This window comes from Poecilia formosa, unplaced genomic scaffold (assembly GCF_000485575.1).
Source record: "Poecilia formosa unplaced genomic scaffold, Poecilia_formosa-5.1.2 Scaffold70, whole genome shotgun sequence".
NCBI classification, from domain to species: Eukaryota; Metazoa; Chordata; class Actinopteri; order Cyprinodontiformes; family Poeciliidae; genus Poecilia; species Poecilia formosa.
Genome location: NW_006800009.1, coordinates 223,932 through 250,062, shown reverse-complemented (window position 1 = coordinate 250,062; position 26,131 = coordinate 223,932). Strand labels below are relative to the sequence as shown.

Sequence of the window (26,131 nt, the reverse complement as noted above, 5' to 3'; positions counted from 1 at the left end):
GAATATTTGTAAGCAATAGATGAACTTGATCTCAGTTTTTTCTTTCTTCTTCAATTTGTTGTCTTCACATTTGGTCAATGTTTAACCATTGACAAAGAGATAGGAGCTGGTACAAACATCAGTGGTTTACTGCTTACAAGTTAGACCTTAGGTACTGTAAAATGTTTAGGAAATCACAGAAAAGATGCTGTAAGATCACAGAAAAGATGCTGTAAGATTCTACACAATAAGTTGTAAAACAAAATTGTGACCATAAAAATTCTGGCAGCAAACAGCAAAATGGACAAGAGAAAAGGACAAACAAGAAATTATTACCCACCACCAACAGGAATGAACAGGTGATAGGATTGTAGTGAGAAAGGAAGATCATAAGTGTTAAACTAATAAAACTCAAATTTTCCAACTACAAAATAAGTCTATGAAATCTTGAATTGTCATTCAAAATGCTGTATTGGTGGAACCCTTCATTCATTCTTCAGTATATCAAATCAAACTAAATGTGCAAAGTGTAACTCAAGGTTTATCTCATACTGAAGAGGTCTTTCCTCTAAAGTTGAAATCCCTTCCCATCAGCCTAAGAAAATACCACTAAAATGAATTAATACAAAATGTTTTTAAATTAGTGATAGGAAGACTGCTGCTACTGCTAAGCACAGTTTGTTTTCAATGCTTATGTATTTGGCAGATGCTTTAATCCAAATTGACTTTCAAATTATAACAATACAGGTAAGAATAAAAGGTACTTGGAAGGAACAAGGAACTGGAAATTAATACTAGCCTCCAATCAAATTGGGTTTTTAAAATTTGCCACAACCTATCAATGATAAAATTGCCGTTCATATCCAACAGGACAGTCTTTAATCGGAAGCATGATTTTACAAAGTTTTAAACCTCTAAACATGTTGCACAGTCATAGTCTTGCTACCATGCATAAAGAAAGACATTTTCATCTATAAAACAACCTTCATTTTCCATTACCATATGTTCCTACAGAGTTTACTCCTGTTTGTATGGCTCGTTCGCAGGAAAAAAGCTTTCTCTGTTGCAATGGGTAAACATTTAGTCACAGTCTCCAGTGAAGCAGCAAATGAGTCTGCTTGGAAGGAAATTAAATGCATCCAAATACGCACAAGCATCCTCACATATATGCCATACCATACAGTAGCAGCTGGTGTGAATTAACACCAGTTTCCAAGGATTTCTTCAGATGTTTTTATTCTTCCCAGAATCGTCTTATTCTGATCTAACAGAAGGTTAACAGCAATCACTCAGGAGCTAATCAGAGGAACCAGGCTGCACAAGATTCTGTAGAGCTCTTCACACCAGTCAGTCCTCCGTGGGTCTAATCAGCACCAGCAGAGCCGTGCCAACCCATTGAGTGACTAGGCTGGATGTGCATGCCCTCCCCTGCAGCTGGCACATTTCTCGTTGTGGACCTAATCAGTGCAACCTTAGCTCTTGTCAAGGAACTCTCCACAGAATAAGCTTTCTCTTTGATATCATAGCAATGCAACATTTGGAAATATTCCGATTTTTGAAGATGTAAATGGGCTTGTAAAGGAATGAAAAGTCATCTTTGAGGGCCTCTGAATTAAACAAGCCCTCATCAATGAAATATGCCAACAGTCCAAGGAAATCATCAGATGAGTGATGCCAGCAGGCTGACAAGCTGCAAGCAACTTCAGCCAGAAATCTGAAGGCCAACCAAGACAAACCCCTAGCATAATTTGTGAGTAGCTCAAACAGAGTTAAAGAAATCGGTGAAATCAATCTCACTGCAACCATAAAGTGCTCTGTTGCATGTAGTGTTAGTGAATCAGTCTTCCCACTTAGTTGCATGTCTGTGTTTGTGGATCATGCTCACCAGAAGGAGCAGCAGCACCATATCTGCGTGGTCGCACACACATGCTACATGCAGGGCTGTCCACAGGTCCTCGTCCTGCTGGTTGACATTTAGGCCTCGCTCGATCAGGAGCTCAGCTGCAAACACGTTATCGTGGCGGGCACACTGCAGAAAAAACAGAGACCATGATTCCCATTAGTAATTCAAATCCCACACTTGGGAAAAGCGTATATCCAGAAGCACAGCCTTGAAACAGAACCATCGTATGATAATTAATACGTGTGGAAAATCATGTGGCATGGTAATTGATCTTTGTAAAAATCTATTGTGCAGAACTGTTGATAATTAGAGTCTTCTGAAAAGAAAATTATTAAGGCCTTGAGGAGATCATCAACAACAACAACAACAAAAAAACATAGAAAAAGAAAAAAAATATTCATAGATGGGCTGTTCCTTATTTGGTTATTAAAACTACGATCGTAATGGGAGTATCTTACCAGGTGCAGCAAAGATCCCCCTGAGGAAGTGGCAGTGTTGGGGTCTACTCCGTCCTTTAGAAGACGCAACACTGCAACAGAATAAACATTCAGCTGTTAACAGCTCCGACAGGAGTCACTTTTATGATTACAATGAGCTTATGCGGTTCCTCCTTCTGTTCATCAACTCTGACCAGCTTCATGTCCCTGCTGAAGGAAAGCATATCTGTACTGAAACAAGAAAGGCTCATTCAAAAGGTGAAGCATGGTATTGGCAGGACACACGCAGTGTTTCTGTCAGACCAGAGCACCTTCTTCCAAAAGTTTGCTTTGTTCCCTGTTTGACTTTTTGAACTCTGCAAATGAGATTTTGCAAAAGCACCCTTTTAGCGATGGATTTCTTATTTTCAGTCCGATGTGTTCTTTTGTTTGTGATCTGTGTCAAGCAAAAGGCGTTCACAAAACAGATCCCTCTGAAGGCCCTTGTGCTGGACAAGACATTGTAGAGATTAGAGTAAAGTGGGTAAATGTAAACCCATGCAGCACTGTCCAGATTTTTCTTTTATGTTTTGAAAACCATGAATCTTTGTTTTGCCCACTTCATTGTTATTTCCTACTTGGTGTTTGATGCATCACATGAAATTCAGTACGATACATTGACTTGTGCAGTTGTAGTGTGACAAAATGCGCAAAGTGTAAAGGGATACGAATACTTTAAGTACGCACTTTACACAGACAAGAAAACACATTGATCTCTGCTTCTCTGTGTCAAAATCAATAGGATTTAAGCATTCTGTAATTGTTCTTGATGTGTCAGGGTGGAACAGTGTTCAAACAGTACATGCACATTCGACAGCTCCTTCCTCCTGCGGCAGGTCAAACAGGCATTGGGTTACACACACTTGCATCACTTACTACAAGATCAAATTGGACGCCCACCCGACTAACACACTGACATAAAACTGTTGAGAAAGAAATGAAGACTTTTTCCAGACAAGTTTGCTTATTCGAGCCTTAGGCAAATGAAGAGAGACTACAAGTTTAAATAAGGGCTCTGTGATTTTGCTACACAGCTGATAAATCTTTCATGGAACAAGCGAGAACAAAGCAAACAGTGAGAGAGCAAGAGAGAAGGTGTGCTGGAGTGTGTGTGTGACACAAACAGGGAGTGATGGGTTTGAAAGAGAAGGTAGGAGAGGGACATTTATGTGATTTTAGTGTTTCGGACAGAACAACGCGGTTACTCGCTGTCACCACTGTCACAAAGTCCTGTCAAAATACACAAACAAAAGTGTATCAGCACAAATATAGTGGCTCTTTAAACTACAGAATGTTCAATATGTTGAACCCTTATGATGACTCCCTAAAGGTTATTAAACTTGAGCAGCCATGATTAAATAACCTCACTCCACCCACATATGTAGACGTAAAAGGCACTCACAAACCAGGAGCAATTATTAATCCTGACCTTATCTAAACAAACAAACAAACAAAAAAAAACAAACAATCCAGAACAATAAAATATGCACCTGATGGGGAAAAAAGATGACTGAATATGCTTTAAAATGTTTAGAAAGCATATAACGAACACTATAAAACATAAAAAGACGAAATCCCCCTAATTACTAAATGAGCTCCGACTAATCTCGTACATGATAAAAACCACCCTTCTGTGATACACTCCCATCAACAAAAGAACAAGTGGTTCTCTACTTATGAGTCATTAACACTGAATGCCAAGCTACAGCTCTCTTCCCAGATACAGAGCACAAAACTCTGCAACACACACCCAGTTCACCCAGTGCTGCATCGACTAACAGCCTGGAGGTGATGCAGTCTGACCAAACCCAGCAAATATCCCGCAGCAATTCTTACCCATTAAATATGAATTTTCAAAAAATATTCACTCTCAACATGCAACATCAAAATTATGAGTAAGTGTCTGTGACATACAAGCATACACATCCATGCAATTTATCTGTTTGTGTTAGAAAAAGACCGTCACATATTTCTCTATATTGTTGTTACAAGCAGCACATACAGGTCTCTTATAATGTCTTGTGGGGAAAAAAACGTTTGAAAATGTTTCTCATTGTCTCATTTTCTAAATCCCATAAAATCTGCAGTTTTTCACAGGAGTGGGTATACTTTCAACAACCAGAAATCCCTTTAATGATTTGTTTCATTTTCACACTTTGCCCCTAGAGATTTATTTACAAGTTAGAAGATACGCGCTCAGTTTAACAACGTTCACATAGAGATATTTCTATAGCATGAAATTCATAAGTTTATAAGTCTGTGGTGAAGAACGGGATGTTATCTACAGTCTGTATAAACTGATAAAAAACCCTGGTTTGGTTCTGTGGATTTTTCTGGAGCTTCCAAAGCAGACTGTGCAAAGAAGGAAGAGTCATAAAAAGCAAAATAAAAAAGGGAACAATGAGCATTTTTTTCACTAAGCAGTAATTCAACAGCAGAGTGTCTGCAGTGGAGGTTTCTTTACATCTGCTGCAGCAAAGATCACTGCAAGAGAATCGCCACACCTATAACCATCAACACCAACTTGTTGACGACTTTAAAATAAAAAGAGTTACTAGATTTGTCAAACTAGTTCTGCTTAAGTTCTGCTTATCAGTAAGCAGAACTTTAGTTTAGTTTTTTTGTTAACTATGAACTGAATAAAATTAATTCCACAAACACATTGCCATAAATATATTATATTTTTATCATTTTTAAATCACTCAATGGTAAATAGGTTTTGAATACTTGATGAGAAACCAACCAACCACAGTCGACTAAATTATTGCTGCTTTTAGCTGAATTTAAAAACAGAAAAAGAGAGTCAAAAGTAAGTCAGCAATTCAATTAATCATCAGAAAAGACAGAAAAGTTTCTTGGAAACTAATAAAACCCACAAAATATCAAAGTACGTTGGGAAAAAGAGAGCTGCATTCTTCTGATATCTAGTGTACATGTTGCAGTTTGGAGATACCGTGCTCTGTAAACAACTTTCTGAATCAGCATAAACTGATTTTTGAACAGAAGTCTGTTGCCGTTTGTCAGTGGATTTATACCCAGAGGCACTTCGGCACCGGCTTGATAGCAACTCAGTCCCTGTCTCTACATGTAAAACGTCTAACCTTTTAGAGTCAGAGTGACATTTGAAAAAAATCTGCTTGAGCTTTACAAAACACTACAGAACATGGGCAAACAACGATCAAGGGAGGTAAATACTGAAACTTGATGTCCTTAAAAAGGAAGAGAAAAGGGAATAAATTTCAGAATATTTAAGTGCAAATTGTTTTTGTTCCTAACTTTACCTACCATACAGTTGGAAAGAGTTCCTTGAATGGGTTTTAGGTTTTTAGAATCAGATGTTCATGTTTCTGAGTGTTAGTTCAGTGTGAATATTTTACCTCAGATCATTATGAAACACTTTACACTAATGAAAACAAAATATACTATAAATAAGCTAGACACGTAGACAAGAAGCCTTCACAGTTTAGAGTATGCCTTCAAGGGAAACATGATTGTGACATAGTGTTGAAGACGAGAATGAAGGAGAAATGATGATAGGAAAACACATATTATAATAAACACCTTTTGTCTACAAAAATGAAAGGCAGGTTCTCCGATAACTTTCACCTAAATCCTGCACAGTATGCTCAAGACTGTGCATTGTAATGCATTGCTTCTTTGCATTACTCCGACGTTGAGGGAAAAGATACTCTAAAGACACAAAATAAACATGGCAAAGAAATCTGCTGTTAATTAGTAGTGCAATAGTGTCCTGCCTGTTAAATGATCAATAAGGTTGTTTTTTTTTGTTTGTTTTTTTAATGGTGTTGCTCTCCTCTTTATAATGCAGGGACATCACAAAACTATTGACCACTCACAGCAGGAAGGCCAGGATAAACATTAAAGATACAGTTAATTAGAGTGCTCAGGTTAAACTGGAATCAGCTAAAGTCAATACCAGCAAGTTAACGCTTGACAACAGTTGAGACTGAAAATCAGCCACAAAACTCTGATTTATCCATCTCTACAATAAACTTCTGTGGTACAAGGATACTGCATTTAAGCATCACAATGTTAACTTGACAGCAAAAATGCAACGGCTTGACTCACTATATCAGTTCTGGGAACCAAGGAGGATCGGAGATAAAAGGATTTAAGCACAAAGGCATAAAGACAACACCAGAACAAGTCTCCTAATGTTGCTGCCGATAGCATCTGGATAACTTATTTGCTCAAGTTAAACATGTAGCTAATAAAATAAAGCAAGCTGCAACACTTATTGAAATTTAACCCGTTCATGTCAGGCGATTTTTGGCTTTTACTCAAGACAAAAAGCCTTATTCAACACTTTAGTCTTGAGTATGGGTTTTGTGTGTGAGTAGACATGTGGAACATGTCAGCTAACTGTTACTTTGAGGAAGTCTGTTTGGAAACATAAAAGGTGTTTCCAGGGTAACCAACACTTCTAGTTATAAAAAAGAGACAGCAATTTCAGGGTCAAATTGATAAAAAATGTAATTTGGTCAGAAAAAAGGGTGACTCTGAATTGGGGAGAAAAACTTGACACTTGACTTGGGGGAAAAAAAATGACTTCTCTGTTACTGCGTGAGTGAAGGATCTATATTGCAATGCAATAAAACACATCATGATGTTATATTGGCTCAGTTCTCCTATAAACATAGACATCTTTAATCCCAGAATGATGGTGATCTGAGAATTACCACTGTTTCCCAGGAGCCTGCACGGTCATTTATTTTTGCTTCCTCCTTCGCCCCTTCTTTGAGTTTTTCCATGTGCAGAGATCAGATGAAGCTGAGAGACTAACTGACAAATAAAACACTGGTAAATATCTGGGGGTTCACACTTCAGTCCACAACATCACAGCTTTGCAGACTTCATTTCCTCGAAAACAGCGCTGCCTTGCACATTTGATACAATGGCAGCTGAAGTCCACAGAATATTTCTTTTTAAAATATACAAAATATTTCATGGGAGAAAAAATGAAACTCTTCACATGGCAGTTCAATTTACTGTAATCTGCTAACTATTTTTGATTACACAGAAAAAAAATAATTTCCATCCTTAAATCCTGTTAGTTTTTACCTTTAACATAATAAACGCCACATATGATTTGATGCACACTGTGCTCCTATTTCAGGCATGGTGTGTTACAATCTTATTAACTTTGTTTAATACTGTGTTTAAAACCAGCATAATGAATTTATAAACAATTATCAAGAAAGCGGTGAGGCTTTTTTTACGCTACTGCAAAACAAATTGGACAAAAAAAACTGGTGCCACAACCAATACCACAAATATATATTTAGCTGCACTTAAATACATTGTTCATTGTAAAGACAGACAGGAAAAACACTGGGTAATTAATGCAGGGAGTTGGACGTAGTCCCACCAACAATACCTCTATTTGCTTTGCTCTTCACAAGAGGACAGAAATGCTTATGGCTGAAAAGCAAAGGCGATATATCTTACCAGTGGGGAAATATCCAAGTACAAAGCTCAGACAAATGTCAAATGGAAAGATATTAAATTCCACTGTGTGAGCCTTATGAGCTTCTTTCTGCGATGTTCCTTGATTTTTAAGCTGCTGTCACACCGTTTCCTATCTTTTTGAGAAAGTTTTTGCTATGTGGTGCATATTATGAACACCTTGTTAATGTATTAAGGTCTTTTCCTTTACTGTTGAAACAGATGGCAAAGAAATAGATATTCCAGGTCAGACTTGTTAAAAGTTATTTAACAAAGCTTAAACTGATTATTTTACATTTAAAAATGTATACATTTCTGACATTGCAGGAAAAAAACATACAGAGACCATCCAGTGGAAGTAAAAAGTAAGAGGTCTGTTTGTTGAATAAGTTAATAACTTCATAGCAAGAAGTGAGTTTAAATAGGCTTTAGCTGCACTACGTGGACAATAAGAAAAATTGTAAAAGTACGTTAACTGAGGCAACCCCAATTATAAGACTTGATTAATTATTAACTCCCAGAATAGCATTTATCTTAAATATTCAGTTAAAATCAGACTTAAACACTGAGTGCAAGTGCATACAAAAGCTGCTGTTGCTTCACTCATTTCTGTGGGCGTCTATCTGACTTTGATGCAGCTAAAAGACTAATTTGGGAAAACCAATTTCACCAAACGTCAAAATTCAGCTGAGGCAATGCTTGTATGTGATAGATAGCAATGAAAGGAGATGAGGTTTGCAATGTTCCAATCCAGGCAAAAAGAGAGATATTATTTTTCTTCCTAACACTGTAATGATCTCCCTCAGCTGATGCCTCCTGGCCTTCAGTCTCTACTTTTTAGATTTGACTTTCCCCACTCCTCTTTCTTTTTTTTTTGTTTTAACTTTTTTATCTCATCTCTCCATATCTTACTTCCTGTACAACTAAAATGATTAGAACAAATCCCAATTTGGCTAAGTTTACAGATAAAAATATGTATGTGAATAACTGTTTGGTTGGGTAATGTTTTAAATTTTTCAACCAAGGAAAATATTCAGATCCAACCCAAATATTCATTAAGGACTTACTGCACATTTGACTGATAATGTACATGTTTTACTTTTGGGAATAAGCATGCTAATGAATTCTTTCAAAAACTTAAACAAAAATATAATACATTTGATTATTATTCAAGATTGAGGAGTATTTAGCAGATAAATTCATTTTCGGACATTTTGAAACTTCGTTATTGAAGTCTATGGTCTCCCTGAGTAGACCCGGTCTAGTATGATGCTAGACTGGGCCTTTATATCTACAAAGCAAACAGGAATGATGTTTGAATGATTATCTGTCATTGGTAATTATAACAACAAAAGCTGAACCAATTGTAAGCAAATTTACAGGCAACAAAACTATCCAGTAAGACTACAGCCTCACTTTTTTCTGGCTCCATATCTCACTCACTCCTTTGTCCCCTCCTACTCAATGTTCGACAGCAGAGCGTTTATGTCTGCAAGTTTCCTGGCAGCATGTTTGTCAATGCAACATTAAGCTGGAAGCTGCTTCAACATTAAGGGACGTGAGGAGATACTTATTGGTTTATGTATTTTTGACACTCTTCTTTTGTGGTTCCTCAAAACTCAGCAGCATGTCATTTTGGCATAACCTCAACAGAACAAACAAGAAGGCAGACAAAAAAATACATGTTTTTGTGGATGTTAATTTGAAAACAACAAAAAAAAATTATAACTCCTCCAATTTGCTCACTCTGCCAGCAACATGCTGTGTCCCTCTGAGAAATCATTTTTGATAAGGATGAGTGTTACAGCATTTGGCTCAAAACCCAATAAAAAAAATGTCCAAACTTTTATATCCTTTAAATTCATGTTTATTCTTTTGGCTCCTCTATGTTTATCTTAGTGTTGTAGTGAAATGGTTCACACTGAAATTATAACATGAGCAAAATAATAATGGATTATGGATTAAACACAACTAGAAAAACCTTAGTTTAGTTTTAGAGGGGTATAAAGGAACGAAAGCATAGATTTAATAAACAACCATGCTTTAATTTATCATATTTAGCTATATAATGATGGGTAACTTTTGAGTTACCCACCAACTTACTTCTATTTTGTTTTGATAGTAACTCGCGTCCTAACAGGAGCAACACACTTTTCCAAGAATCTGTCCCACCTTGAACTCAGAGAAAAGTTCAGATATCAATCACACTGAATGGCAAATGGTACTAGACCAGCACCAACATGACGCCTGGGCAACCAGGCGGAGGGTTAACCGATTCATGTTGAGCCAAGAAACCCGTTGCCAGTCTGGTCAATGCCACAGCACACCAGCTGCTCACAGGGAGCCCAGCTGAAACCCAAAGACAGGCAGCCAGGGTGAAGAGATTAACACACTGACCTGCAAAGAGTGCTGGTGAGACACAGATATGTCCCGACAGCTGGGCAAATGACTGGCAACCAGCGTCATAAACAAAAGAAAGCCAGTGAACTTGGACAGAAATCAATGGCTCACAGAGTGGAGCGTGAAGTCCCTATGAATTTCACAAGTTTATTGACAAAATAATCTCAGAAAAACAGTGTTGGGAGCGTTTTTTTAACAGCGAGCTGCATTGTAGCAAGCTTGAGATGGAGGAGGAATTAATAGATCGTCAGAGAAAAACTTGTAAAGTCTCGTTACCGTAGCAATAGATAAATGAACGAATGAGCTGTCCCCACCGGACTTGGGCACCTAGCTCCTCTCTTTTCTTCTGTCGTAAACGACTAAGAGTAATATTGTAGCTGTTGCTCAAAGCGGAAATCCAGCAGTTCAGGCCTTGAGTTTTTGTTAAGCTCTGACCTGCTTATTCAGATTCAGGCTGACACACATATAAACTCATTAGTGTAATTTTAGCTTTAACTCCACAATGAAATGCAACAAACACTGACTATAAGATAATAAAAGAAAAACAACTACAAGTTTCTTGATTAAATTATTAGTTTCTAATCCAACAGAAAAGGAGCTGATTACAAGATTATTCCCATTTATGAATCAAAGCACATCTTTGTAACCTTATTTGATTCTTACTAAACTGATAACAAAATTTCCCCAAGACATACTGTATTAATGCATTTACAGGTGGAATAAATGAGAGTAGCTTCCATTTCCCTGGCTTCCTGATAAAATCTTGGAATAAGAATTTAACTGGAAAAAATGCTAAATTAACTGTACAAATTACAGCTGCATGATTTATGTTGATGCCAGCCAGATTAAAGCAACAGAAGGACTGTTAGATATTATCTTGATAACTTTACCTTTATGTCTAAAGACTGCATGATTTGCAGAACAGCTTAGTATAGCAGAAATAAAGAAAATGAGATTGTTTTATCTGCAAAGCCGTGTTCCTCAAAATCACCTTCTCCTATCAACATCAGAAATCCTCAGGTACTTTTGTCCTTGAGGACAGTTTGAACAAGGATAAAAGCTTCTTTCTGCTTTCCTCAGTTGAGTGGGCAGCTTCCAGCTGAACAAATTGGCTGCGCTGCAGTGAGCAGCTCTGTTTTGGCTCACAACTCCTGCATTAGTGTTGCCCGAGTCAGATGCAGTTTGTCACTCATTTGTCAACATGTGCTCTCCTGCTTTCTACATACTAACAGGCATGCACACTCCTAAATACGCACAGTACCTTGCAACAGTTTTTTTCAGCTTTTTTCAATAATAACGTTTGTCTTGCCACTTCTTCATAAAAGACCAGGTTCTCGTCTTCCCTGGCCGATCATTTTAGGTGGGAGGCCATGCATACCATTTCCATTTTTGGATAATAATTTGAAAAGTAATCTGTGAAATATTCAAGGCTTAATATTTTATAGCATAACACCAATTTAAACTTTTCTTTTTTGACTGGTCTCTTGTGGTCTTCTTGATGCCGTTTGATCACGAATGCTCTTGGAGTAGGTCTATAACATAATTCTAACAAAATATGTTTAAGTCTGTAGTTGTAATGTGATAAAATGTGGAAATGCTTTATACTACATTCAGGTGTTCAGAAACTGAGCTACACTGTAGCCTCAGCTACAGTTTGACAGAAACGTGGCTGGAATGCACCGGCACCACCAGGCTAAATGTTTGTCGAAAAACTTTAGAGGGGTGTAAACCACCACTAGAAGTCAAGGTAGATGAAGTGTTTTGTCCAAGGACACAACTGAGACAGACGGTGCGAGGGTTCAAATCTGCAACCCACTGGTTACAACACGAACTGCACCGTCGCCCGGTATTCAAAATGTATCAATAGTGAGGCACCGTACCACTCGGACACACACACACCTTCTTTGTCATCATGGCGGATTATGGCATCTTGAATGACATCAGACTGCCTGAAGCGGATGCGGTACTTCCTGGACGGGACTCGAACTTTGACTCCACCTTGCTGCCGCTGTAGGTTCTTTTCCCTCTCGTAATAGGCCCTTATTTGGTCACAGCGCATTCTTCTGACCAGCCGCTGGCGCTGGCCAATCGGGAGAGACTCCAGCAGACACTGGTCTATCTCCATGTTCTGACGGAAAACGTTACATAGCTGGAAACAACCTAATGAGAAAAAAGACAGAAAGTAAGAGTAGTGTTAAGGCATTGAACGTGATAGATGTTGATAGAACTGTTAATATTTTTTAATGAATATTTAAAATCAAATCTATTCACAAGCTTTATTAACGAAGAAGGAAGGAAGGTCAGTCATATGAAAGCACCTCTATCCAAGGTGTTAATTCAACAGTTTGACAGGGAGCCAATGAGAAAAAAAGCTTGTTTGAATGAGATGAGACACTGTGAGGATCACCTCTAGGCAGGGATGTACATCTGCGTTATTGTTTAGGTGTTCAAATATCAGGGTCACCAGGTGGCCTGTTATGTGTGGGCAACCACTTAGCATATTTACTGTGAAAGATATTTGCTGTCTGTTTGGCCCGAGACGAGTTGAGTGAGGCATTTCAGTGTTTTATGGTTTGTTTTTTCCAATCCCAGCAGTGTTATGATTCTACTGACTGTGCATAATCTCCCTGTTGCTCAGTGAAACAGATCACATTATGAGCAGCTGGTGAGACTGTTATGCCTGAATCATTAGCAGGTACAGCAGGTGGGCTAAGAGTGAGATGACAATAAAAGTTTTTGGAAATACTGGAGGAACATGGATATATTGGGGGGAAAAAAAACATTACTTAGAGTTGAAATTGAACTAATTGGCAAAAAAAAAAAATGTTTATGGATACTAATTACAATAAACACTGACAGGTGGAGCAAAAAACATTAAAGAGAAACCTGGCAGAGTCTACAATATATCATAAAGCAAGAAATAACTTCCTAGATAAAGTGCTGAGACCAAAAATTTGGTCAGTAAAAAAAATAAACAATGGTGACATGAGGAAAACAGTCAAATTAATTTCTAGCACATGCTCACGACTTGTGCTGGGTTGAAATTCTCAGACTGATAACCTCTTATTAAAATGCAGCGGTTTCAAGAGATCAGGATTAAAACATTTAAAATAATAATTTATGAGGTGGTCTATATTGATTTTATTGAAATCAACTTGCCAGGAAGCTTATAGTTTGCTGACTGCAGCTGTATAATTAGAGCGGATATGGTGCTCATTTAATCTCCATGCAATGCAATGACTGTCAGTGTTTTGGGGGTTGAAAAATATTTCCAAATAGAGAAAATCTGTGTTTCTTGTAAGGAAGGTTAAAGTGGAGAAGCCTACTTACAGCCAGCTGACTCAAAATGCGCAGAAGTTTCAAGGTTTGGGATTACCCAACACTGCTGCTGCTGACAGTCCTTTACGGACTCCGATGAATCAAACCAAGGAATGGGTTGAGGAACCCTCCTGTATCTAACTCTCACTCCACCGAGACGGCTTGGTCCACAGCTACAAACTTAGTTAAAAGATCTGCTACTTGACAGCTGGACGACAGAAACCACAGCAGCAAAATGAGGGCTTAATATTAGACAGGTGGTCATGCTGCTATGTTTGATCAGGGTATACACGGGGTGCCAGCTGCAGCTCATAGCCCAACTGGTTTGACAAATTCAGGTCAGAGCCAGAGGACAGAGAAAATATGTGAATGAAGACGTCTTTGCAGAGACACGGCATGTCATGTTTTCTTTGTGACTCACCAAGTTGCCCAACTTCGCCCTGTTATTGCTATATCTTATTCTTTTTCCATAAAGCTCTCTCTCCTGCTTCTTTGTTCCTGAATCTTATTATGCTTCACTCCTTGGAGCATTTCAGTCTCTCCACTGTCTGTGTCTGAGAACGCAGTAGCTATTTTCTATTATCCCTCTTTCAGTCTGCTCATCGGGTCAAAGGTTTGGAATCTGGGACATTTTTGAAGCGCAGCATGTTGTCAAACCACATGCGTTTGTTTCCCACTACTGCATCATCTTTTCATATGTCTAGTCTAATATAAGAGATCAGAGTGATTTAAAATGTTTGTTTTATTATGAATATTTTTTTTAGTCTATCAGTGTCCCTCATAAATTACACAAAGTTAAGATAAGATCAATGAAACTTTTTAGAAAAAATAACTCGCAAAATAAGTCATCCAGGTATTTATTTGTACTGAAAAATTACAAGAAGCAGTGTTACTGTAACTTTATTGAGTTCACTGTGAAAACTGATCACTATTCTACGGTACATTTCCCATTAGTCCAGTTGGTATCTGATACTCTTATGTGTTCTTGTATTATAATAAAAATGGTACAATTTACTGAAAGTTCCCATAGATATTAAAGTAAAACATTAGAGCAAATTGAAATGTCCCCAAAAGTCCTCAAACAGATGTGAGTGTACTGTTGCTCCTTTGTGTACGCAGCACACATCGTGCAGCTGTTCTTTTACATTCATAAAGACTCAAGAGTGTTTTGTGGAGATCTTTATCAGGGCATCTTCACTGACAAAGGGACTGGCTTTCCATTTGCCTTTTTTTTTTGATAAGCATCTACATATTGATTCAAACACCTGCCCTCTCAACCCTAGTACACACACACACGCACACACGCACGCACGCACACACACACACACACACACACACACACACATCACCCAGACAATGCATCAGTACCATCTGGTCTGCTTAGACTGTGAAAAAAACAGTCTAAGCAAAAGCTGTTTTGTATTCAGGCACCAAACAGAAGGGTGTGTAAGAAGGTAAAGCTCATTATTTCACTGCTGATGCCAGATTCTTAAACTGTTCCCTTTTAACTGTATCTCAGCTTGCCACTCAGAGCATACACAAACACACACACATAGTGCAAAATCTTAAAAACAGCACTTTCTAACTGCGCTTCCTTTCCCATTCATTGTAAAGCCATTTGCATCAGTTCAACATTTTTTCACTCACAATCCATCTTTTTTAGATCCTTTCAGCAGTCCTATGGTCTGTATCAATGACGGATATAAATCCTTAATTACAATAATAACATTTTCACTTGAACGATCCGAAGAATCAACAGCAGAAGAGTTGTTCATATACAGCAGATGAATTACAAAAGGTTTTTGAAAACGGTTTCGCAATTCATAGCTAACTTTATGGTGTGGAAACCATGAGTTTGCGAGAGATCAAAGATAAAGCAAGATGCATAGTAGGACAGTATAATAATACAATGTTTTTATGATGCAGACTAATAATAATAAATTATTTAAAAATCTTCCATCTTTAATATTATGCATACTCTGTAAAATTAAACTAAAATACATATTGTAGGGAGAAAATGTAAAAAATAAATAGAAGCATCAATAACAGTTGCATACAAGTACACACTGTTAGACCAGTGGTTTGTTGAAGCAACTTTTGATCCAATTAAAGAATCGGTCTCCTTTAGGGCACACATAAAATTAAATATACTGAATCTGATTAACCGGTAAGGAAGTTTATTTTGTTGACATTTGCTTGCTTGCATGCTTTGGCTAAAGGCAGGAGAAGGGTACAAACTGAATAAGTCCAACCAGAATAGGTCCAGCCAGGCACTTTGGATAGTTGCCATGGGAAATTAAAGGATATCTCAAACATGGATGAAAGAATCAAAGCAAAGCACCATGTATGTTTTTGATAAGGGAATAGCATTATAACATGATGTGAAGCTCAGAAAAGTCGATTTTGTATGATTCTGCCCCTTGAAGACCAGTACTTGTGGTGTTTTACATGCGACAGAAGCCTCTTTCATAAAACATTTCCATCATCAGCCTCCAAAGCTAAACCCATCTTTGGTCTGCCTCTGATGTTTTATAAATTACAAATCCGGCCGGTAATATTCAACATGAGCTTTCAAAAACGAGGGAAGCAATGACCCACAGGGGAGAGTATATATGAAGTTTATAGAGTATAAATGAGTTTGTTATTGATATAGTGCATGACACATAATGTGGGTTAAATATCTTCATTTCTAAAAGGTTCAACACATCAATGGCATGTCACATATATATTTTTTTTAAGTTCAAGTTTTACCACTACTGTAGGATCCACCCATGCTAAAGTCTAATATTCTGTTCTGTCTTAGCATATCTTACCCTAATGGCAAAAAAAAAATAATAATAATGTGTCAAAAATGTGCAGCACAAAGGTAGTTTGTAACTGCATCACCAACACTCCAACACTTCTTTACCCCTGCACCAGTCAGCTGATATGAGTGTTTCTAGGTTGTTTTTCAAGCAGGGCTGTAACAGCGGTTCACTTCAGCTGCTCACCTTAAAAACAGCTTGCTCATGGTGTATCACGGTGGTGGAACCATTGTGGCCTAGTGTCTTTTTTTTTTTTTTTTTATTTGTTTTTTTTTTTTTTTTTTTAGCTTATAAATATATCACCAATCAGCTTGGTCTTAAAAAAAACTCTCAGGGTAAAGAATCAGCATGACCTAAAACCCTAACCCTAACATTCAATGTTTTAGAATGACCTAAATAAAGTTCTGAATTAAATCTGACAGAAAATCTGTGGAGGAGGCTGGTATAAGAAGATGTCCTCACCATGCAAGAGATTTGGAGATTTTTTTTGCAAGATAATGTCATCAAATATTTCCAAGCTTATATCTGACAAAGTCAGAATACTGAAATCTAATCAAAATATGCTTAAACTATTAGTTTAAAAGTATGTACACTTGTGTAGTAATAGTACTGCATTATTCTTTTGTCACCCTAACTAAAAAAGATTTAGAAATATATTTGTGAATAAACTATTTAGTTACTGATGTAGCAAACCCTGTCAGAATGGCCTTCAAGCTCTAAGTAGTACTAAACAGATCACAGAAATCTTACAAAAAAGACACTTGCACAAAGATGTACACATGTCTTCTTCAGCAGTTGCTATTCTCACATTTACTCCACAGTAGAAGACATTCTGCAGGAGACACTCTCCCAGCCTGAATTGCAAGAGAGGGGGTGTGGAAAGATATCTGCTCCGAGTACGGAGGAGGCAAGACATGATGCAAAAGCCCTATATGAAAATCCTTGTTTCCTGAACGATGCTGCTTGCTCAGGAAAACTGTAGTTATGCTACAGTTTTAACATCGGCAGATCAGACGTAGTAACAGTTCTCTCTCAAAGGACGCATTCTGACATTTTGTCACTGAAACTGGGGGAAAGATCTTGTGAATATAATAAGTATATTTTGTACTGTATTTTCAAGCATATCTTACACTCATAAAATAAAATGTATCCTGAAAATAACCTTTAATTAGACTGAAACCAACACCAACAAAAGAGTTGGTACATGAATAAAAGCTAATGTGTAATTCTTCTAATTGGTCTGTTTGCAATGGTGCAAAGGTAAGATGCATTGTAAATATTTTAGAACCGATACAAATTCAACACTTCTTTTAATTTTTGTAAAAAAAAAAAAAAAAAAAAAAAAAATCACGTTGTATTTGGTTCCTATCACAGTAAAAGTTGGTGCAGGACTAAATCAGCATTGTCAGCCATATGACATGTGAAATTATGTCCTAGCTTCCATCTTATGCTTTATGATCGTATTTTTCTTGATTTAGCTCCCTGTACTGGTCTGCATCCTTCACTGTTGGACCCACTCAGGGACCATTTATTAAACAGGCCTTTCAAGGATACAGCTACATAATCCTTTAGACTCCCTGCATATAACAAACGACATGTAAGGAGACACATTGGTGCGGATATGACTCATGCACGGCAGATTGAGGCATATTTTAAGGTTATGCAAATGGTTTAGATTTGGCCAACTAAAACTAGCACACAAAGATGATGACAGCGTAAGCCAAATTACATTACTAAAGATGTTAATATTAAATGCATGGTTTAAACGGTTTCTTCTGAGCTTCAAGATGTGACATTATCCGTCCTGCCAAATTAGCCATGAGCTGCTGTATGCAGTGGGACTATATACTTCCTTTATGATTTGTGAACTGATCACCTAAGCGTGTTAAATTCTGACCTGTTAAAAGAAGAAATTGGTGCAAGGGAATAGGAAATTCATTGGAGATTACATTTAATCTCAAAAATCAGTGAGTCTTGACAATTAGCAAAAACCTCACCAAAATCAGAACTAAAATAACAAAAAGAACTCCACAAATCTTACTGTTCATATAAAAACATTGTATGAAGTCTGCTTGAAACACGCTCAACAATGAACAAGCTGTGGTAAAGAATCAGCATGGACAATAAAAGCATATGTAGTGGATGTAAGACTTAAGAGGTGATCCCCAAATTAATTTCTACTCAGGGCTTTGCACATCTGGTAGAGTTTGAATCATAAGTCTGGTAGTGGCACAATCTTGCTGTGAGGATGCTTTTCTTCATCAGACAGGGAAGCTGGTTTGAGTTTAGACAAAAACTGGGAGACTGGAACAGAGGTTCAACTTTACACATAAAACCAGAACCACAATATTAGGATGGTTTGATTCAAAGCTCATTCACGTGTTTGTTTGGCTCAGTCAAACTCCAAACCTTAATTCAACTTCTAATCTGTGGCAAGACTTTAAAGCTCTTCACCCAATCAGTAAGAGCTTCATTATTTTGCAAAAAAGAAAGGCAAAAAACATCAATCCCCAGATATGCAAAGCTGGTAGGGAGATGGGTACAAGAACAAAAAGGGCCACAACAAATTATTTAATCAGGGGATTCAGAATAAATGACGTAGACAATACTTTTAAAATTATATATGTATAATTAATGTACAATTCTTCCACTTCAAAATTATGTGCTGCTTTATGGCAACAGATTGTGAAACAAATCAAGTGGTGTGGATACATTGGAAGTTTTATTTAAAAACAAAATGTACAGATTCTCATAACTAACATGTTTTTGCACTGCAGCTTAAACTTTGTCCAATTTTTTCTTCGAAAATCTCTAAATTGAATATGGTCTGCACAAAGTGATCACACACTGACAGTTCCTGTTGTATGATGAGAGGCTGGGGACTTATGAATATAATATAAATGTGAGGCAGACAGAAAGACTGATAGGAAGTAGAACTAGAAGAATTGGAGCAAAATAGGAGGGTTCAGCCAGACGGAGAGAAAGCAAGAGCCGTCTTCCCCTGCCATCCCATCTCCAGGCCATCAGTTATTGATTACATGTAGAACAAGCAGGCTCCAGCTAATAAAACAGACAGCAGCATGGGACACTGTGATGTGGAAAACTGCAGACATGCACATTTGGAAAAACAAACCGTTTATACACAAGAGAGTAACGGGGATGGATTAAGGTGAGAGACAAGTAGGGGTAGTGCCTTTGAAGTAATGGAGGAGGCTTTGGGGGGGCTTAAGCTGCATCACCTTGGTTATAAAACTCATTTATTGCCTTTTCTCTTCCTTTTTTCCTGTCATTACAACTCAAATCCCACACTGTCCTTCTCACATTCCCCTCGGAGCCTGCTTGTGAGTCCTCTGCAACATTTTGACACATTCCACAATGTCACTCATCCCATTTTCATCTCTTTTTTTTTTAAATCACTGCCTTTCTGCCTCTCGCTCCAGTGCGACCCTCAGTCTCCCTCCATCTGTCCTTCTCTCTGACTAAAACGATCCTCTCTCTGGATTGGTCCGTCTGTGGTTCATGAACATACCAGACACTCGTGGGTTCTGCACCTCTGCGGTTCCGTTTCATCGTTCTTTCTTTCTGCCGCTACCTGCCGCATTCACTGGTCAACTTTTCACATCTGCAGCGGCTCCTCTGCAGCATGCTCACACACCCACTTACAGCACACACACACACAATCCAAAGACACAAAAATGCTCATTGGAAGTTCAGACTGTGCTTCCCTGACAAGTGGATGACCACAATTTGCTGCATAATTATCATAAATTTAAGCATATTAATTATTAACACAAGGCCAGCAGTAAAAAAGACAGAGAGACTATAAAAAATAGAAAATCCAACAGAATTGGCATCAGGTGCACAGGAAAGGTCCTCTGAATGGCTACTTACAACATTTGATGAAATGGTAGTGAGACATTTCTGCGTTGGTCAAGCAGGCAGAAAGGAAGGTTGGAAGTCAGAGAGTCAGGCAGATTTTAGGCAGCCACAGGTCTCAGGAAAACTAACTAATGCAGAGCTCGTAACCGGCACTATGCATTATTAATCTGGTTTCTTCCATGCTATCCAAACTCCGGTTCCCCTGTTTGCATTATTCACCAATTGCAGCAGCAGCAGCAGCAGCAGCTCCGGTTGCACCTCATGCAGTCTCTACATGCACACAGTCTAAGACCGGCACGCGTTCACGCAGACATACACTCATTCCCACACAGCCATACAGTACAACCCCTCTATCAACCGGTCAGCAACAGAGAGCTGCGGCTGCCTCTGCCTCCTCTCGCCCACAGCCAGATAACGGGCTGCACGACGTCTTCCCTGCCATAGTCAACGCACGTGTTCCACTGGCGTCACTGACAGACAGCCGGTTCATCCCTCCTCCCGCTCAACACACCCCCATGACGCAATGCTTCTTCCCTCCTTACACTCCCACTCTCTTAGTCTCATGTTCCCCTCAATACACATTCGCATATGCATCGGCATACTACTGCACTCTACATTTTAAGCTAAAAAAAAAAAGCAGAGGCAGATTTATTCATGTGGATTCTAACAGGAGAGATGGCAAAAAAAGAAAAAAAAAGCAGGCATAACAGAAGAGAAAATGGAAGAGATACAGTAGAGGGAGCAGGAGACAGATAATCAAGTGAAAGGAGGATTCCTAGAGAGGTGGAGCGTTAAACCTGACAGAACGATAGCTACAGCCAGAGAGAGCAGAGGCTGCTGCAGTGCGGCTTTTGGCGTAATGACAGGTTAAATGCCCAACGATGATTTGGAAACTGTTACCAAATTAACTATGCGTAGCAGAGTATACGACAGTGTGCCATAATGGTACGACTTGACAGCTACACATCAACACACAGACAAATGTGATTGTCAGGATGTACAAATGCATAAGAAATCCAAGACTGATATATCATTGAAAAACATTGTGATGACAATAGCATTAGCAATAATTCTGCATTTACTTTGCTCCTAAATCAGAAAGGTGCAAATATTGTCAGGTGTAATTAAATGCAGCTTTAATTTATTTTATACAAGGGTTTTAGACAGTAGTTGTAGATGGCTGTTAAATGAAAGGATCTCATGTAGAGGTCTCTGTTTGATGTGTAGATACTGAAAACTGTTATTGTATGTTAGTTTCAGGAAAAGGATGTGAAGTGTTGTTTGCAGTTTTTTTTTAATTATTATTTTTAAGGAACTTAAAAAAATATTGGTGTTAATGGTGCAATGTTTCGAATAATGAAATTTGCTTTTTATTTGCAGTACCTTTCTCCTGATGGTGGGGCGTTAAGGCAACACATATTTAAGAAAACATTTGAGGCGTTCCAAATGGCGCTCAATGTCCTTGAGAAGAAGGAGCGTCAACTTAAAGCTGCCCAACAAAGGGCTGAGTTCTTGAACCAAGAACTCAATCGTGCTCTTGGAAAGGTGGGAGCAGCTGAAGCACAACGTGAGAGTCTTCAGTCTGCAGCTGTTTTTTATTCCAGTGGTAGGTATATGAATCTTATATTATGTTGGTTAGGTTGTATATATACTTTATGTTAATGTCTTAATTCTTAATATTTTATGTTAATGTGGCACTTGCTCTGTGTATAAATAATATTTTTAGATGTTGGATGATTTATTGTTTGTTTGTTTTATAAACCAATTACGATAGAAAAAAGAAAGATTCAGATTTGGCAAAATAATAATAATAAAAATAAAAAAAAACTCCAATATCGCAGTGAAAATTGATCCCTACAAAGTAATGACAATTACATATTTTTAGGAAATATAAAATAATGATACAGATATTCACCTCTTTCAGTGACTGCCCCTTTGTCTTTGTCCTAAAAAAAATGTTTGTTCTGCTAAAATCTTTCAGAGCAAAAAGTGGCTTCCACACAGACCTGTTACGTTGAGGAAGATGGGCCACCCTGTTTCGAGGAGAAAATGTAAATTTTTTTGTGTTTTGTAACAGTGAAGTGTTATATTGTTAATATTTAAGTTAATTGTTTAAAATAAATGTGAGTTCTATAGTTTGATTGGTTTATATTATTCATCTTATGTTAGTCCAGTTGACATTTAGACTGTTGTCGTTAATCTGAAGAGACGTAACCTTGAAGCCTCCTGGCTTCATTACTATAAGACTAAAATATCTAATTTGTCATGGAGCTGTGAATTTATGAATTATTTTGAATTTATCGTTTGAAAAATCAATCAAAATGTATGACATTGTAAAAAAAAGAGAAAAGAAAAAAAGTTAATTATCATTATTCTGGCATATTTTCCTTTGCAACTGTGCCCCTACTTTGTAACATCTCCCATATCATGAGAAGTTCAGCCCCTGAACTCACATCCACCACGGTATCTTGTTTACAAAGGTTTGCTCAAGTTAGGGTATCAAGAATTAACTCAAGTGTGGTTAATACAGAACAATAAATGGAGTAAGGAAGTTACTGAATGTATCTGAAAAAAAGTTGGACATGAAATGACCAAAACTGCAAAAGAGCAAACTAACCAGCACTCCCAGCGACAGCCTTCAGCACAGTAAAAAGCGAGGGTCTGGATGCTAAGGATGCTTTCCTTAGCATCCAGACCAAACATATAAGGTGTTTGGTCTGTTTAAAACTAAATCTGGTTTGTTTCTCTCCTTGGTGTGGTTTGTTTGGGAAGACGTGAACATAACGATCGAACTATGAGGAACAAAACAAAACACAAACTCAGTTTGAATGAATTGCATTTTCTCTGTCCTTCAAAACCAGGTCACCTAAATACAGATTTAGGCGCATTTATTTTTCCCGTATCTAACATTGTTTTTCTCTTCATTTGTTGGCTTTTTGCTATAGCTCAGTTGCACCTTATTTTTAAGGAAATCACATTGTGTTGCCCTTGATGCTAATGGAAATACCTCTATAAATAAAGACTAACTTACTGATTGATGGAGAAAGAGAAAGAGATGGATGAGTGAAAAAACAATTTAACCTAACCTGCAGTCACATGGCTGAAGACGGATTATGACACACATTTGGTGCTTGCCTGTCTAGTGGTAATATAACACATTCAGTCTTCTGTGAGATATTCTGAAGCCACTGTTTCACCAGTGCTGTCAAACATGAGCATGAGAAGATGGAATAGAACTGGTGAGGTTCACTATAATGACAGGGAAAGGAGGAGAGCAGCAGAGCGAGATTTAAAGGGAATGCGATATAAACTGAGGAGCTGCTGGATGTGTGTAAAAAGTCTGGATGCTCGAGTAATTCCTGTCACAGGAAATCAGGTCAGAGGTACTATCCATTGCATTTGCTCTACAAATGCAACATCTACTTGCAAAAACCAGCTGCCAGATTTTAGTATGTAATGTTTATATGTGGTTAGGTTTTACTACAGTGATGGCTTAATCAGTCACACGGCCAGAGTCATGCAAACGGCACACTCATTGACACCTCTAATGCCCTTGCAGTATTTTTAAGCAAGGGTAACAAAACGTCTGCCGCATTAAGGCTTCCCTCATGGCATCCAGACCTCGAAGCACAAGCTCCGACAGTGAAATGTCAACCTTTCCCTTTTCCATCCAAATCCAGCAGTTGCTTTAGCCTCAGCAAAAATGTGCCATTTAGATACCACAATACCAGACAGTGACATCCTTGAACACAGAGACAAAAGGTAAAACACCTTTTGTTTTAGTGTGAGACATCCTGCTGCTAGGCAGGTGCTCTATGAATGTTATAACAGCAAGATAATGGGTTGATGTCACGTTCCAACAACTCCCACATCTCTGCAGTTACAACTAGGTCAAGCACCTGAGCAGTGAGGTAGATAGAGGGCATGCACAGAGTGAAGAAATTTAAGAGGATACACACAGTAGGACTCCATCATGCACGGCTGCTTTTTAAAATAAAAAGGTAACAATCGCTGATGACACTTTTCAAAAAATATAAATTCAAAGGACAACTTCTTTATTCACATTTACTTGTTCTGTTGCATAACTGTATGTCACAATGTTAGATTTTTTTTCTATTCTCACTAAATGTTTTAGTTAAACAAAAGCTTAATTGAAAATACTTGTTTTTTACTTGGTAAATGTATTTTGGGTTGATAAACAAAGCCCTGATTGATATAAATGTATAGCAATATAAAGTCATCTCCACATGGAGAGTGATTTATCTGTATAGAAATTGGAAATGCAATTTCCCTTTCATAAAAAGGTGTCACACTCCAGTTTTAGATGAAAGAAGGTGAACCGAAGGTTAAACCTGTCAAGATGCCAGCAGAAATTATGATGGCACAAAATCAAAGCATGTTTATGAACTTGTTTGTAATATTGAGAACTTTCATGACGAGTTAAAAATAACACATTTTGACATGTCATGAAAAACAAATATCTGATGAACTGCTAGCTTTAGGTGACAAATTATTGGTTCTACTGAGAATCACTTTTCAGAAATAATTTTTATTCCAACAGAGAAAAAATAACTTGATTGTAGTCTACCACAAGTCACTACTGCACATGATCCCAATTTTAACAAATGAGTAAATAAATGAAGCATTCCATCTATAGGTAAACTACTATAACTTCAGTTTGTGTGCTGTAGCTACATGTCTGGATGAACTATCAGTTGCAAAAAGCACACAGGCAAACAAAAAGATAAACGAGAATGAAAAGTGTTGCTGAATATTTAAAAAATGTCGATGAAAATCCTGTCAGCGATGGGATCATAACAATAAATATCAGATAAATAATGCTCTAGCATTACCACACTGTGCATTTGACACCATACCATGTACAATATTTGCACACATGCACCTCGGCTACAGAATTATCACAACTGGGATTCAAGTATCCCAGATATGACCTAATAATAACATTACGTAATCTGATGCAACACTATTGAAAGCCTTCGCTCACCCTGCACACTTGCACTGACGGCACCTGATCTAAGCATTGACTGACTCAAGTGTGAATATGGATTTTGTTTGGGTTACAACTGAAGTAAGACATCTTGGACTCGTGTGAATAAGATCAGCTGTGTCTTGTGCCATCTTTGACAAGTACATCTCATTTAACTCCTATTTTAAACTCATGTGGAACCAGCTTCCAGTGTTTGTCTGTGAGGCAGATACACTCTCTACTTCTAACCAAAATTATAACTTTGGCTCAGGTTATGTTGAGATGTCTTTGTATATGCTGAAATATGCTTAGGTTGCTGGAGGACAAACTGACCATTTTCACTGTTAGTTTTTGATTAAACTAATGTTATCTTTCAGTTTTTTTCTCTTTAAAGGAGTTACATTTGGTCTGGTGTTCTGTGACACTGTTGCACCTTCTTGGAAGGAATCATCATCTAAAATATTGCTACAAGTAATATTATGTTTCCTTTCTATACACTTGATTCTGTCTTTTTCAAAGAATTTCACAGTTTACTGTTGCTAAGTGTACATTCAGGAAGATGCTTTTACCACTAGGTTTGCTAGATAGTAAACTTTTCACCAATTTGAATAATAAACTGAACTTGACTGCATTATTTAAACAACTGGAAAGGAGTTGAAATGTAAGTAATTTAACAAATATATTATTTTTTATTTATTTATTTTTTTTTTTGCTGATGCTTATGTAGACTGAGTTAATGCTATGAGTAACAAAATGTTAATATCTAAATTTAAATATTTGAAATTGGTTAAATAAATACTAATGTCTTGGAATTTTAACCCAAATTAAACAAGGCAATAAGGAACCTTATATTAATAACGCATAACTAAGAAATGTAATAAATGAAATAAATTAAGTAAACACACACATATATATATAT

The 26,131-nt window shown here is 37.6% G+C and overlaps 1 protein-coding gene across 5 annotated transcripts in view; it reads right to left on the bottom strand.

Moving 5' to 3' along the window:
- myo16 (myosin XVI) overlaps positions 1–26,131 on the bottom strand; it is a 109,780-nt gene that overhangs the window by 70,768 nt on the left and 12,881 nt on the right. For 3 of the 5 annotated variants that reach the window (XM_016673109.1, XM_007555361.2, XM_007555362.2), the window contains exons 2-4: positions 12,124–12,384; positions 2,341–2,411; positions 1,865–2,008 (exon numbers count right to left, since the gene is read on the bottom strand). In XM_016673109.1, the coding sequence (XP_016528595.1) occupies positions 1,865–2,008; positions 2,341–2,411; positions 12,124–12,349 (441 nt within the window). In that variant the 5' untranslated portion in view covers positions 12,350–12,384. Of the gene's footprint in view, positions 1–1,864; positions 2,009–2,340; positions 2,412–12,123; positions 12,385–20,237; positions 20,686–26,131 lie in introns of those variants that run through there. The other 2 variants (XR_001662563.1, XM_016673108.1) reach the window with 2 other exon arrangements.